Source organism: Nelusetta ayraudi, unplaced genomic scaffold (genome assembly GCF_046127955.1).
Source record: "Nelusetta ayraudi isolate G7.1 ecotype Tasmania unplaced genomic scaffold, CSIRO-AGI_Nayr_v1 ptg000011l, whole genome shotgun sequence".
NCBI lineage: Eukaryota > Metazoa > Chordata > Actinopteri > Tetraodontiformes > Monacanthidae > Nelusetta > Nelusetta ayraudi.
In genome coordinates, this window is record NW_027466061.1 from 21,332,654 (window position 1) to 21,346,755 (window position 14,102).

The 14,102-nt window shown below is 43.3% G+C and overlaps 3 protein-coding genes across 4 annotated transcripts; 1 reads left to right on the forward strand and 2 right to left on the reverse strand.

Moving 5' to 3' along the window:
* Positions 1 to 245: 245 nt before the first annotated feature.
* Positions 246 to 2,564, reverse strand: admp (anti-dorsalizing morphogenic protein). The gene is made up of 5 exons (XM_076019753.1): positions 1,944 to 2,564; positions 1,581 to 1,717; positions 1,341 to 1,463; positions 1,065 to 1,254; positions 246 to 673 (listed from the first exon to the last, which is right to left on the reverse strand). The coding sequence occupies exons 1-5, from the start codon at positions 2,239 to 2,241 to the stop codon at positions 246 to 248; spliced, it is 1,176 nt and encodes a 391-aa protein (XP_075875868.1). The 5' UTR covers positions 2,242 to 2,564.
* Positions 2,565 to 3,763: 1,199 nt separating this feature from the next.
* On the reverse strand, positions 3,764 to 8,069 carry pnhd (pinhead). Of its 2 annotated transcripts, none has more exons than XM_076021908.1 (7): positions 7,715 to 8,069; positions 7,094 to 7,192; positions 6,770 to 6,909; positions 6,165 to 6,441; positions 5,438 to 5,619; positions 4,636 to 4,694; positions 3,764 to 4,176 (listed from the first exon to the last, which is right to left on the reverse strand). In XM_076021908.1, the coding sequence occupies exons 1-7, from the start codon at positions 7,764 to 7,766 to the stop codon at positions 4,026 to 4,028; spliced, it is 960 nt and encodes a 319-aa protein (XP_075878023.1). In that variant the 5' UTR covers positions 7,767 to 8,069; the 3' UTR covers positions 3,764 to 4,025. The 2 variants fall into 2 exon arrangements, with proteins under 2 accessions (XP_075878023.1, XP_075878024.1); XM_076021909.1 differs by having other exon boundaries at positions 3,766 to 4,176; positions 6,165 to 6,438; positions 7,715 to 8,067.
* Positions 8,070 to 10,174: 2,105 nt separating this feature from the next.
* Positions 10,175 to 12,437, forward strand: LOC142884240 (serine/threonine-protein kinase NIM1-like). The gene is made up of 4 exons (XM_076019754.1): positions 10,175 to 10,419; positions 10,514 to 10,792; positions 11,240 to 11,508; positions 11,675 to 12,437. The coding sequence occupies exons 1-4, from the start codon at positions 10,341 to 10,343 to the stop codon at positions 12,428 to 12,430; spliced, it is 1,383 nt and encodes a 460-aa protein (XP_075875869.1). The 5' UTR covers positions 10,175 to 10,340; the 3' UTR covers positions 12,431 to 12,437.
* Positions 12,438 to 14,102: the final 1,665 nt, after the last annotated feature.

Below are 14,102 nucleotides of genomic sequence, written 5' to 3' on the forward strand. Positions count from 1 at the left end.
ATTTTTTCACATTTATTTTCATTGTGTAAATATTCACATCACATAAAATTTACATATTTACATCTTTCACAAGATATAATTTCCATCCCTGCCATATATTATAATTTCTGGATATATACATATATTACAATGCCACATGTGGGACTTGTACAAAAATGAGTTGCACTTGAATTCAACTGGTAATGGCGATGGCTTAAAAAACGACTGACGGACGTGTTGGACGCTACACTTGTGACTGGTTGACGTCAGTGGCAACCGCAGCTTCCAGCCACCATGTCGTTGTACTGTTTCAACACCACATTCTCCTCGTCATCAAAGTAGAGCAGGTTGATGGAGAAGAGCTTGTCTGGGACGCAGCACGGTGTCTCGACGCTTTTGATCAGCTTCAGGGCGTTGATGATGGACTGCACGGTGGCGTGGTTGGTCGCCCTCATGCTCTGACCCAGAGGGAAGGGGCAGGAGCCCTTGCAGTGGTAGGCATTGTAGCCCCTGGGAGACACGATCCAGCCCGACCAGCCAATCTCCTCAAAGTCCACGTAAAGGGGTAAACGCTGGCAAGATGAAGACGACTCGTCATCTTCCTCGCCATTGTCCAATGAGCGAGCACTGCGGGACGGCGAACCTGACATGACGGCCTCAAGCAGGCTGGCAGTGGCGATGGAATCACTAGGATCTGAAGGAAAAGAGTCATTTTATGAGAGCTTTCCTTTAAATAATGAAACTGATTTCATGTATAGTCGTTCGAAAGCTATCAACTAAGGGTTGTATTTGTCTTGGTATTCTGCAAAAAGTGAAAACAAAAAGAAAACTCCTAAACAAAAAGTAAAAAGAAAAATGCTGTCACACTAAAAGTTATTTAAACAACATCAACGTTTTAACTCCCTAACAAGTCAGCTTTTTTATTTTCATCAGTCAAGTTTCATTTGATAACTGAGAGTTATGACGTACTGTTAATAAAGAATGACTGTTAAATAAATGAAGGGGGCTAGGGCTCCCAGGGTTGCCTAAAGCTTTTTCCCTTTCATCCCCACACATAAGCAGAATGACTGTACTTTGCGACCTACCTTGGCTTTCAAGAGCAGTCGACTGCCGTCCATCATCAGTGAAGAGCACCAGCATGGGCTGTTTGCTCTGGTGGTGGTTGCGTCCAGAGGCAAAACGGATGAGCTTCATGTCCACCTGGTTCCCGCCCAGGGTCCGCACCACCACCTGGAGACCCAGGTTGCTGCTTTCGTCTGACATCCAAGAGCGGACCTTTGTGAAGGAATACGAACGATCAGTCTCAAGGTCCCTCACGCAGACGTGGATGGAGGTCTGAGAGGAAGGTGCATTTAACTCACCGCTTGTGTGATGGTGAACACTTCCCACCCGGTTGAGTGGACTGGGATGAGTCTGGAAGACAGCAGCTTCCTTTCTTTTGTGTTGTTCACCCTGCTTGTGTCAAGCAGCTGGTAAACGCTAACCTGAACGCAACAAGAGAAAATAAAAATAAAACATTTTAGTGATGCTCTGATGAGATTTGCGGTTGATTGGATTTATTTCATCTCAATGAAGGGTTTTAGCTCATTAGCAACACATACCTGGCAGAAGTGGTGCCTGTTGAATGCCAGGGTGGCCTGCGGCCTCAGCTTGAACAGATGCAGCTCAGCGGTGAGGACCTTCTCAGTGGTGGCCACCGTGGACAAATTGAACTTGTACTCCACCTGTTCACTGCGCACTGGAATAGATTGGACAAGATCATTATTCTTTCTGCTCCCTTTCATTGTAGATTATTGAACAAGGTATTTTATTTTGTTTTATTTTCCAGATAGATAGATAGATAGATAGATAGATAGATAGATAGATAGAGGTTGTTTTGTTTTGTTTTTTTTGGCAGATGAGAGAAGTGGAAGATTCTGGAACACTCAGACAAAAAAAAACCCAACCAAACAAACGTATCTTACATTTGTCAAAGAAGCTGCGCACGATGTTGCCCTCCAGCAGGTCCGGGTCCTTGGTCACGCCGTCGACGTCAGCCACCGTGTTGTACAGGTCGAGCATGTACTGAGGCGGCTGCTTGCGCCCTTGGATGTGAGGGGGTTCCTCCATCCCAAAGACCTCCAGGAGCCTCTTGATGGCTGCGGAGCGGACTTCCGGCGAGTCGTCCTCGCCGAAGAAAGTGTTGAGCGGGTAGGTAGGCGAAGGCCGCGCCGAGGCCGCGCAGCAAAACGCGGCCAAGAGGCTGATGACGAGCGCCAGCATCTCCGAGCTTCTAAGGGTGTAGATTCCTGATGGCTCTGTCTCCTCGATCCGCCTAGTGGGGCTGAAGTGACTGCCTGGTCCTGAACGCTCCACTTTTTATATCAAATGCCGGCGGTCGGTCGGCGGTGCCTTTCAGGGGCGTCGGTAAACAACTGTAAAGATGCTATTTGTTCGCAAAAATGTAAATCACCCATCAGCCAATGTAAAGGAAGACTAATGTCGGCGTTAACAAGGTGTGAACCCGAGTGGAGATTTCATTCAGGGCCTATTGTTTTCACGTCTGGCAGCAAACGCTCAAATAAACTCAACCCACCCTCCTAGAGAATCTGCACATTTACCACTGAGTTTAAAAACGTGTATTGCCTTGAGATTCTTCTTCTTTTTTTTTCTTTTTTTCGTGCAAAATATGCGTTTCTGCGCGATAAATGCGACAGCTTTGGCCAGAGTTTAGTTGCAGCCAACCTCCCGAGGAAATGTAACGACTGCGTGAGGTTCAGGGCGCCCCGGTGAACCCATTACTGTGGAACAATGGCCACGGTGTCTTTAGGTGAGAACCAATTACTTTCATAAAGGGCCGGGTGTCGCTGGCTACACGTCGCGGGATTAACATATCCAGTGACAGCCACGGCGGGCGCAAGCAAAATGCAATTTAATTAGTTTCCCCTGTTTTCTTTGTTTTGTTTTTATTTATTTTTTTATTTGTTCCAGGCATAACCTCCAGATCCACAACTGTCTCCACATTTGATTGATTTGTGTGCAACTCACAGCTTCTGAATGTTTCACCCTTTTAAACCATATGTGTGTGTGTGTGTGTGTGTGTGTGTGTGTGTGTGTGTGTGTGTGTGTGTATATATATATATATATGTAATTTCGTAATTCACAATTGTTTGTTTATTATGGCTGTGTGTCTTTAGTAAAAGAATTTCCCTCTGAAATGTAGGCCTCCCGAGTGTGTTACCCTCAAATACAACCCAGTTGCTGGGTAAACTGTCTTCATATTTTAATATATTGATTTCAAATTCATTTGCTTGACCAGAAGTCACAAAACCCAGCCACAGTGTCTAATTTGAGTGATTTTCACCAGTCCTATTTCCCTTTCCTTTGGAAACCACCAGTTGTGCGCGGTACCATTTGGTTAGTTTGATCTTTACGCACAGTAACACTGGGGTGATTGAGCCCAAAGTTTGTTTTCCACGAGGCAGTATACCCCCAAGAGATCAAAGTCTCCTCCATGGCATGACACCTTAAAAGTGAGCCATAAAGCCTTCTCTTGGATGACAGAGAAAACTTGTTGTTTCACATGTTGACATCAAAATTCACAGCCACTAACTGAGAGGACATCCTCACAGCTCTCCGTAATGTCATTCAAGCTTGTAATAATATGTTGTTGTTGTTGATGTTGTTTTTAATATTGTTTTCACTTTTTACCTTTCCTTTTCTTTCCTTTCCCTTTTCAGTATGGAACATGTGATGTTTGTGTTCAAATAAACATTTTAAATCACATTTCAATTCACAGGCTATATGATCCAAATGGGAGAGGGTACACAGTCATTCTGCTATTAATTTTATTTACAAAAATGATAGTTTTTTACATATATTACATATGATACAACAATGCTTTTCGTTAGCAACAAATATTATATTTGATTTATGTGATCCATGAGCTGCAGCTGTTGTTGAGCCTCATGCTTTGCAGCTTCTCAGGAGGGATCTGAAATATTCAATTTCCCTCTAGGCATTAATAAAGTTTTCTGATTCCGATGAAGTAGGAGCACATGCAAAGTTCAGTTCTGGCAGTGGCAGGAGGTGATGGAGTGGACGGTGCGCATCTGTCCATGCTGGTTAAGGAAGCTGTGGCTCTCATGGCCCTGAGGAACACAGGAGCTAGATGGACTTTCAGCCCAAAGGTGGCAGATTTCTGGATCGGCGGGACTCCTGCAAGGATGTGAGAACATCAGTTTGGCACAACGACGCTTGACGTGAACATCAGGAAAGAACCTCACTACTTTGGTTGTGTGACATTACTTCTTGTTGGTATTCGTGCAGGACAGATTTCAAACAGGGTCAACACAGACGGATGGTAAAACACTCATACCAAGAGACCTGCATGTTTTATTTTGCAGCGTTTCCGTCCTCGCCATAAGCAGTTAAACAGCAGAACGTGATCATTTTAAGTGCATTAAATACCACATATATTAACCTTTGGCATTTTAAGCTTTCAAAATAGAGCAGAACATTTGGTGTCAGGATTAATAAAGAAATTACCACACTTTTTAAGTGAAAAAAGTGTCAGAGCTCACAAGCGGGTGTGATGGGATGTGTGTTTTGTGTGTATGTGTGTGTGTGTGTGTGTGTGTGTGTGTGTGTGTGTGTAGCAGCTGTGTTCGTACGTACCTGAGAAGACACCGGTTTCCTGTGGTGCAGCCCCCCAAACATCTGCCCACATCTATTTCCTGCAGAAAATTAGCAACACAGAGAGAGAGCACTCAGCTCACAGCTGCTCACAAATATTGAGCTGGTTGAGATTGTGGGGGGTCACGACTCTTTAGCATCCTAAATGCCTTGATTCAACACCTGCTGGAGCCATTTGTGTTTGCGCTGCCTTCGCACCTTTAGTGCTGAGCTGCAGACGGGCAACTGCGTCTGAAAACTCAGTTTGCTGCTTAGTGTGAAATTACAGAGACTATGTTTTTTTCATCAACATTTTCAAGATTCAGGGGATTTGTTTTTTGACAATTGCTGCATGAATTGATTCTGACAATAAAGTAAAAGCAAGTATTTTACCACAAATAAAATATATATAAAATCTTATTTTTGCAACACTTTCAATGACCGAGGGAAGCTTGTAGTGAAATCTAGACTGTAATGTGTATTGCCAAAGGTTGTCTATGAATAAGAAACTCTGAAGCACTCGACGGCAGGACGTTCGGTGCCAGCCGTGGGACTGTGGATTAGCTTGATTAAGTGCCGTCGCTCACACATGAACAAAAGATGCTGTCTGGCACCCTGCAAGATAACTACTTCCTCTCGATTATAAAAAACAGTGTGAGACCTGCATCTCAAATGAATCATCCTGCTGGTGTGAAGTATGCCGTGCACAGTGGGGGCCCCCTCAGCCAAGCTTGATTAAAGGTCACATTGGAATTATGCATGGTAGGGAAAAAAGAAAGAAAGAAAAGTTCATGTGTTCACCTACTTTGAGTCTCTCTTCTTTGATTCCATCAGCAGTGTGGACACTTTCATAGTAATATTCCTTGTATGGGATTCTGTAGCAGCTTTCTTTCAGCTCGCATGCCACCACAGTCTGAATAAGATCAACCTTGTTGGGTGTCTCAACCAAGGCTGAGTCAAATTTGGTGGGGACACAGGAAAAACCATCTGTGGAAGACAATAAATGTTAAATCTCGATTACAAGCCTTGCCTAGCCATCGCTCCGTAACATCACTATGGAGTCTTTAACAGCAATTCCCTGTGCACAATATCTTAGAATAATTTACACAAATACAAGAATAAGTCAAATGAAAGATTTGTGTTCGACTGTTAATCTAAGTGAATTGTGGTGATTGTGCAATGGGTCTTCTGTGAGTGTAGCTTGTTTTGGGTTTATAGTTGTTGTGCTGTTGCGTTTACTTAGAATATAGACGACTAATGACTCAGGAAGATGTGTTCCTTAATATTAACGAAACACGGAAATTATGATTGTAGTGAAAAAAAAATCTTTAGCTCTCCAAAACAACTTTTTTGAGTTGGAATTCTCAATGATTGTTGAAAATATCCATAATCAAAAGCTTTGTTTTGTTTGTTTTAGAAATGCTAAATAAATGAATGAAGAAAGTTACTTTCATAGTTTTTGTTTAATATAAATTTTGATTCTTGTGATTTTTCTTAATTGTTGTTGTTGACTTCACCCGAACCACACACACCTGGCGAGCCCTTGGACCCGGAGCATCCGCCAACGTCGATGACTGTCTCATAGGGCGTCTCGGAGTAGTAGGTCCTCAGTGCGGGTGCGCGGACGCACTGGCTCAGCCTGGTCTCACAGTGGCACTCCTCGATCACCTCCACCTCCCGGGGCCCCTCGAACAGCAGCACGCGGTCCACACGCATCCCGGTGGGTTCGCACACTCGGTTCACGCCGCAAGGGTGCTGCTGGTGGTTCGGCTGCGGATTCTCCGGGGCTGCGGTTCCGCGGCTTTTCTGCTTTTGTTAGTTCAGACATGTCCAACATGTTATGTATTGTATTGTAATTTTATTCAGGGATTTTAATTCCGTTCATGCGTTACATCGGTGACTTAATTGTTTGGTGTGTGCAAGCATCATGGCACTCTATGGCAGAGCGGCAAGTCTGTTATGTTTGTATTACATTATAATTGCATCATAATAATGACAATTAGCAGCTATAGTGCTCTCTTACAATTGTTGCAACATTCATTTCGTATAACATTAATCTTGTTGCCGTTTCAGAATCATTTAGTTTTTTCAAAGTAACAGCGCGCCCTTGTGGCCGAAGTAAGGAAACTCCACCTACTTTTTTGCTCCTCAGAAATTCCAGCATGGATGAGTGTTTGGCGTATTCCTGCTGTCCTGCATGATGTGGAGTCCTGGCTGTGCCCCCACAGTGCGACCTGCACATGCCCACATCAACACTGACAGGACCCCCAGAGATGTCTGTGAAGAAATGAGAGTTCACATGGAAAGAGTGTTATTATTTATTATTAGCCAATGCTTTTTCCTTCAAGTTGCTTCATGTTAAATGATCATTTATTTTTCTTGGAAACATGTGCATAGTAGAACATCACAATATTTCCTTGTTGATTAAATGATTGTTGTAAACAACGGCTGTTTGCTTTACCTTGTCCGATGTAGACGAAGTGACTCTGTCTTTTACAGCACAGCCTCTGCGCAAACAGGTTTCTGTGATCTGTGATGTGCTTTGTGAATACTCCACTCACTAGAAAATGATGAACAAGCACAGCTGACACAGTTAACCTCTCACATAAAATGAAAAACGCATACATTTTTAGATTCAACAAAAAAGAAACTTCACATTTTCAAAGCTTCACAAATTCTGGAACTTCTCTTTTTCTTTCACGTATATGTCATGAGCATTAAGCAGTTCTTATAAGTGCCAAAATGCTGTATGATAAAAACAATATAATAATATTCTTATCTTTATGTAATTCAAAGGAATACCAATGGCAGATGTTTCTTTGTTGTTGTAAAACTACATAGCTAGTCATGATTTTCTTTTTTGTTATAACTGCTTCCAACAACAACAGCAAATTTAACCGATCTTGCTGAACAGGAGAGGATGAACACATCCCACACACACAGTTCAACAGTATCAAAACGGTTAAGCAAATACGCACGAGCAGGTTGTTGGCAGTCCACAAAGTAAATACTTTCTACATTTTCCCAAACTTGCGCACACATTATGATATTCGTCAAAAAGAGCAGAGCAAACAATACTTACAGGTCACATGGAGGGCAGACAGGAGAAGAAGTAATAGTTGGGGTGCATCCATGGCTCCAGTCCCAATCTGCTCCTCAGCTGCCAGATCCTGAATGTCCCTCTGCTCTCTGGTGCCTCTGATATTTATACGGATTCAAGCTTTAGCCACAAATGTGACCAAAAGACGAGATCTCAAAGCAGTGTGGGTTCAAAAAAAAGAAGTGAGAGCTAATCAAATTTCCATGCCGAGTGCTTTGTAGGACGTCGGCCCAACAAGCACTTCAAAGCACTTCTACTGACCAAGACACAGCGGCTCAAGTGTTTTCGACAGGCCTGAGCTCACCCTAATGAAGTGCTTAAGTAGCCCTGAGCCATTAAAGTGTCCCTCATTCTAAGGCATCAATCATCTTTTATCTCAGGGGGAAGGCGTTAAACACCTCTGACTTTAAACAAAACGCGGCCCAAACACACAAACAGGATCAGCATGGGGTCCTGGGCCGCCCCTTCAGAAAGCCTCAGCACCTTTGTGTTTATTCAACATGACACCAAATGGCCAGACCCTTCTGTGATGCCCTTAAATCTCAGTTTGTCTTTAGAGGAAAGAAGAAAGCACAATGCTGCTTTATGTGTATAGCATAATGCATGGCATGTAATATTTCTGAGACGTTCTGACTAAATATTTTGATAAGAGGAAACCAAAGGTAATCTATGGCATAGTTTTTGGCAGTTGACTGGCTCTATGATGATTCAGATCCTAATAAGGTGTTAGTCTTTCTTTGAAGTGCTGATATGATCCCCTCATTTTCAGCGGGATCAGCGGATCATCGTTCTCGCCACTCAGACACCTTGATTAGGATGACGCCCACAACCAGTTTCAGTGGTGTAATTCCTTTCACACAGCAACAGTGAATCTCAGCGACATGATGCCATAATACAGCCAAAACTCCCATGACCTGGTAATTACCTGATTAAATTATCTAGATAATCATTATGTGTCGTCAAGTCCGGAAGAAAATCAGGTGGGGTGAAACTGCTTCTCTGAGCCTGTTTCAGCCTTACTATACATACACGTGTATTCCCACCCAAGTCACCGGGTTCCCATTTGTATGATAAGATGTAACGGAGTCGTCTTGATTTGTTGTTTTTTTTTTTGTTTAATTCGGCATCATATCACCCTGATACTGGTAGTAACACCTCTGAACCAGCCCTCAAGACATTCCTGCCATTGTTTCAACACAGCACGTGTTATAACGACTGGATTACAGAGACACACTCGCAGCGTAAATCCGCAGCTTATGGAGCGTGACTGTTCAGGCCCTTGAGTCCAGGCTCCGGTGGGTGGGGGTAAACACTGACAGTCCATCAGTCTGTCTGCACAATGTCTAGCCAAGTGTCCGTCTGGTGTTAAGGTCCGTCTCAAGGTCATGTTATCTGGTCCAGTCGGATGACCCCACTGGGACGCTATGTCTCTGCTCCATGAAGATTTGAAATGGAGGATGAGGACCTGTCTTAAGAAATATACTGTCTTTACTTTTATGAACATTGGAGGACTTCAGCAACAAAAACAAAGCTGACATTCCAGATGGGAAATTCCTAAATCCTCAGAATTTATCTTGCGTATTCATTTGGAAATGAGTAGGTGGAGGTGGAAAAATGTGATTGATTGATATGACTTGACAAACCTCTTGTCTATCATGCATGTTGACCATCACGTTTTGTACTGAAAGTTTCGGCCGGCCTTGGTCAAATCTACAGTTTGGGGTTTCCTGAAACCTATTTGTGCGTGGCTGAAAAGGTTGTGATGCGCCATTGTGTAACAAAACCATTTTCCACAATCAAAGTCCTTCAGTGCGTTTTCTTGACTATGCAATAATCTATTATGTTTACATTCATTTTTCATGAACTCAAGAGCAACACTCAAGAATTCCAGTGCAATTACTTTTATTGTAATGTACCTGAGCTCATCCAGATCTGAGGCCCTGAGTGACCAAACTGCAGTGTGTCTGTGCTTGGCTCGTGGTCACTTTCTCCTTGCTTCCTGATTATTTGCTAGGGATATCCAACATGATTCTAAAATAAAATCCTTTTACTTGTTCTGTAACCTGGCACTGCTAGGTAGATCGCTGCTATATAGCTGAGCTCTAATGTCTTATTCATCTGTCTTGACAGACTTTGCTAGAAAAAGTTTTCAATCTGTTTTCCTATTTATATATTAATGTTTCTGGTTTCATGTAAAATAAGTTAAGCTATACAGTAACCACTTAGAAAGCTAATTGTCCTCAGCACAGCACTAATAGTTCTACATGGTAGGGGTAATCCCATCAGTGTTCTGCTAAAGCACCTCTATCAGACGTTATTCGTGTCTAGGGGTTAAAGGGGCCTCTGTAAAGCCTGTCTGTTGTCTGCCTCTGTGGGAGGAGTCCAACTCTGGGATTACAGACTGTCATACATGGTGCTGCATTATCATACAGAAGGAAATTCTGCAGCAGCACCTGGAAGTCTGAAGGCACTTTTTTTTTTCTTCATGCAGGGGAATTTGTTTTCTTTGCAATTTATCACTTTCCCTTTTTTGAATTAGAAGATTAATGAAGTGACCAATTACTGGGGAAGAGCAAGACACCTTCTATTGTCTGGGATTTCCAAAAAAATGTATTTACAACAAAACAACAACAAAAAGAATGGCATCACCACAGAAAGGTGTAAGAGGAAGGTAAAAGGCAAAGCAAGTGAGTATACACCAAATTGTCAATTGATTGTTCTTTTTTATTGATGAATGGGATTCATTAAACAGTAAGCGAACCATCCTACTGTCTCTTTCAGGGGCCTGTCACCTGAAGTCAGCTCCACATCAGAGAGACGTCTCTCTGCTGGCGTCCACAAACTCGGGCAAAAATGTGAAGACAAAAGACGACGCGGCAGAGGAGCAGGGAGTGATGCCACTCACAGCGTTTGGGAAGGTCTGCTATGACCTGACTCATTCAGAGAGGGTGATGGATGACCTGACATTTGGACGACGGGTGGGCCTTTATGAGCTGAGGGGAGAGATAGGCTCCGGAAATTTCTCCAGGGTGAGATACGGGATACATGACCTGACCAAAGGTTAGTGAGTCCTTCATTACAGACACAACTCACCACTCTAACCATGATCACTTTGCATTATTTGTTTTGTGTTAAACTACAGTGTCCTGCATTATAGAATGAGCGTTTCAGTCTTGTTCAGTATAGCCGACATGTCGGGGCTAATGTAACTGAAATTCACAAATTATTAGTCAAATCATTTTATTTTAGACAATGTGTGCCGATCAGGCGAGTCACCAGCATCAGTTCGCAACAGTCTGGGTCAATCCAGATATCAGAACACAAATGTAATCTCATCAAGCAGCGATCTACTAATCCATGCTGTGCTCAGCCCTTGGCCTGAATGTGCAACATTGATTGGCTTCTGATGAGACAAATATTGTGTTAATTGACAGACAAGGCACAGAAAAAAAAACAACAACAAAAGTTAGAAAAATGTCATTAATTGTTTCTCTCCCTTTCTCTTAGAAAGGGTGGCAGTGAAAATCCTGGACAAAGCGCACCTGGACGAGCGGTCACACGCACCGCTGGCGTCGGAGATCTCATGCATGGTGAAGCTGGCTCACCCAAACATTGTGCGCCTGTTTGAGGTGGTGGAGACCTTCAAGCGCCTCTACCTGGTCATGGAGTACGCTGGCGGAGGAGAGCTGTTCTCCCGTATAGCCACAGGGGGGCGCCTGTCAGATCTAGAGAGCAAGCTCGTGTTCACCCAGGTTCTGTCTGCAGTCAAGCACATGGTGAGTCCACTGATGAGTCAACACGGCGAGCTGTCTGTCTCTGTGAAATGAGAGGGCAGGTCTTTGTGGAAATGAGTCGATTGTGAAATGACAAGTCTTCAAACTGCCAACTGTCTTTGTCTTTTTTCAAATCAACGGTCGCTCCTATTTTCATTTTTTCTTTCAGCATGACGTCAACATTGTGCACAGGGACTTGAAGGCTGAGAACATCTTCTACACCAGCACCTACTGCGTTAAGGTGGGGGATTTTGGTTTCAGCACGTCGTGCTCTCCCGCCGACGTGCTTCACACATTCTGCGGCTCCCTGCCCTATGCGGCCCCTGAACTGTTCAAAGGAAAGGGATATGTAGGGCAGTACGCAGACGTTTGGGCTCTGGGTATCTTGCTCTACTTCATGGTGACGGCCACGATGCCGTTCAAATCGGCAAACATGGGCAGGCTCAGCTTTCACATCCTGCAGGGTTCTTACATCATCCCCACCTATGTACCCGCGCCGTGCCAAGAGATCATCAAGGGCCTCCTGAGGCAGGTTCCCGTGGATCGCCTCTCTGTGCCGCAGATCATGGAGAGCCGCTGGATGAGAGGTGTCCACTACGCGGAGGGCTACCCACCCAGCAGCCCCACGCCGGGCCGCCTGCGCGACCCGTCTCACGTGTTGAGCTCGGATGAGCTGGCTGCTAAGGAGGCGCTCGAGGACCTTGGAATCAGCGGGATCCATCTCCTGAACACCAGCCCAGACTTGAGGAGCCCCATCACCGGGGTTTACCGGATTTTGCTCCACCGCATCCAAAAGAGGAGGTGCATAGAAACCGTTGGCTACGGCAACGAGTGCAACAGAGAGTCCAAGAACAGTTTGTCATGGAGGGCCGACTCCACTCACCTGCCAAAGACGCAACACTCCGTCGTCTGCGTCATCATGTAGTTTTGTTCCCGCTTTGTTTCTCTTCTCTGCTGATAATGAGGCATCACAAACAGCATGGGGAAAACAACGAGAAGCTTTCAGTTGCTGACGCTTATTGACACATGATGCCAGGCAACACATATGCATTTGATTACTTATGGAGCCTGGGATAGAGGTAGTGAGAAAATGAAAAATTTACTTTAAAGCTTTTACACTCTTTGTTTCTTTCTTATTTGTGTGCTGTGTGGAAATATAAACTTGCAGCGTCTGAACAAGATTGGTGGAGTGGGAGTTGATTGGTTTTCCACTTTGCTTTCTTGTGTGTTAAAACACACAAGGATTTATTTTTTCTTTACTGCTTTTAATTTCTTAGAACCACCGATCCAACATTATGTCCTCCTAAACTGGTTTGGACCCCTGTTTTCTTTTTTCAGCCAACTTATTCCAAGAAGTGCAAGCATGAACCTGTGTGTGTTCAGGCAGGCACAATGAAGAAATCCATGATAAGAGAAATGTTTGAAGTAAGATCAGACGCTAAATTATGGCACCTTGTAAAGTGAAACTTTCAGATAAATTTGTGTTGTGCAATGTTTTATAGCTGTCTTTACTTTTTATGTTTCCCGCTTACCTAAAAGTCACAGTCATTCAAATGTTGCAGTTTTGCGCACAAAGGTGGTGAACACTAAATGTACTTGTCAAGAATTGTTTTTGTAGGGGCCGACGAACATGGAGCAACTGAAAAGTTGCAAATTTAGCAGGTTGCACGCGCCATCTTTTCCTCCTTGCTCAACTTTATTGGTTGAATAATCTTGATTACTGTAAGTTATCCCTTTCGTTATAATCATACATTGGTGCTTACACATTTCTTTGTCTGCTATTTGTCTTTGAAGTACTTCTTAATACCTTCAATTAAAAAAAGATGATGCAACTTCTTTTGCCAGACAGCTATTGCTCTGCACCTTATTTCAGTCATGCTTAGATCCCATTCATCAACCACCTATTGTGAGGCATTTATCAGACACGTGTAATTTTTTGCTTGACAATATTTCACTTTGACTGCAACGCACCAGCAATTATTAAGTATTTGTCAAGTTGTGTGTCATACTTGCCTTTGGGCAGAGTCATCCGCCTATTCAAACACATCTGTTACCTCCATGTGTGAAGGTTAGATTTTATTTCCTTGAAAGGATTGCTCTATTTTTTTTGTTGATAAGAGCACAAGGCTCCACACCCTTCAATCACTTGCACACTAACACAGGCGATCTTTTCATTCATGATGATTGACAAGCATACAATTTCTATCAGCATCAAGTCCCAGCAGTTTCGGTAAATCCCGGGAGATGGAAAATACTGTCAATGAGTCACATCGGATGGCTGCAAATCAAAACCATTCATTAATGGGCTGAAGGTAATGGTGTTTTGCTTTGCTTATGCATGCTGGGCATTTTTATTTGGTCACAAATGCCAAATGTTACATAAAGTAACAATAATGAACATACTGTATTACAATTGCATTATTTTCTGCATCCTCTGCAGACACTGTCATGACGGTGATAATTAATAAATGAAACTAATTTTTTTTTTTAAAGAAAATATATGTGTTGCAAAAGTTTAGAGTAATACGTTTTCATGTTCTCATATCTTAAGGAAGAGAACTGTGACAAGGTACAGTTATATATGGTGGTTGTTTACT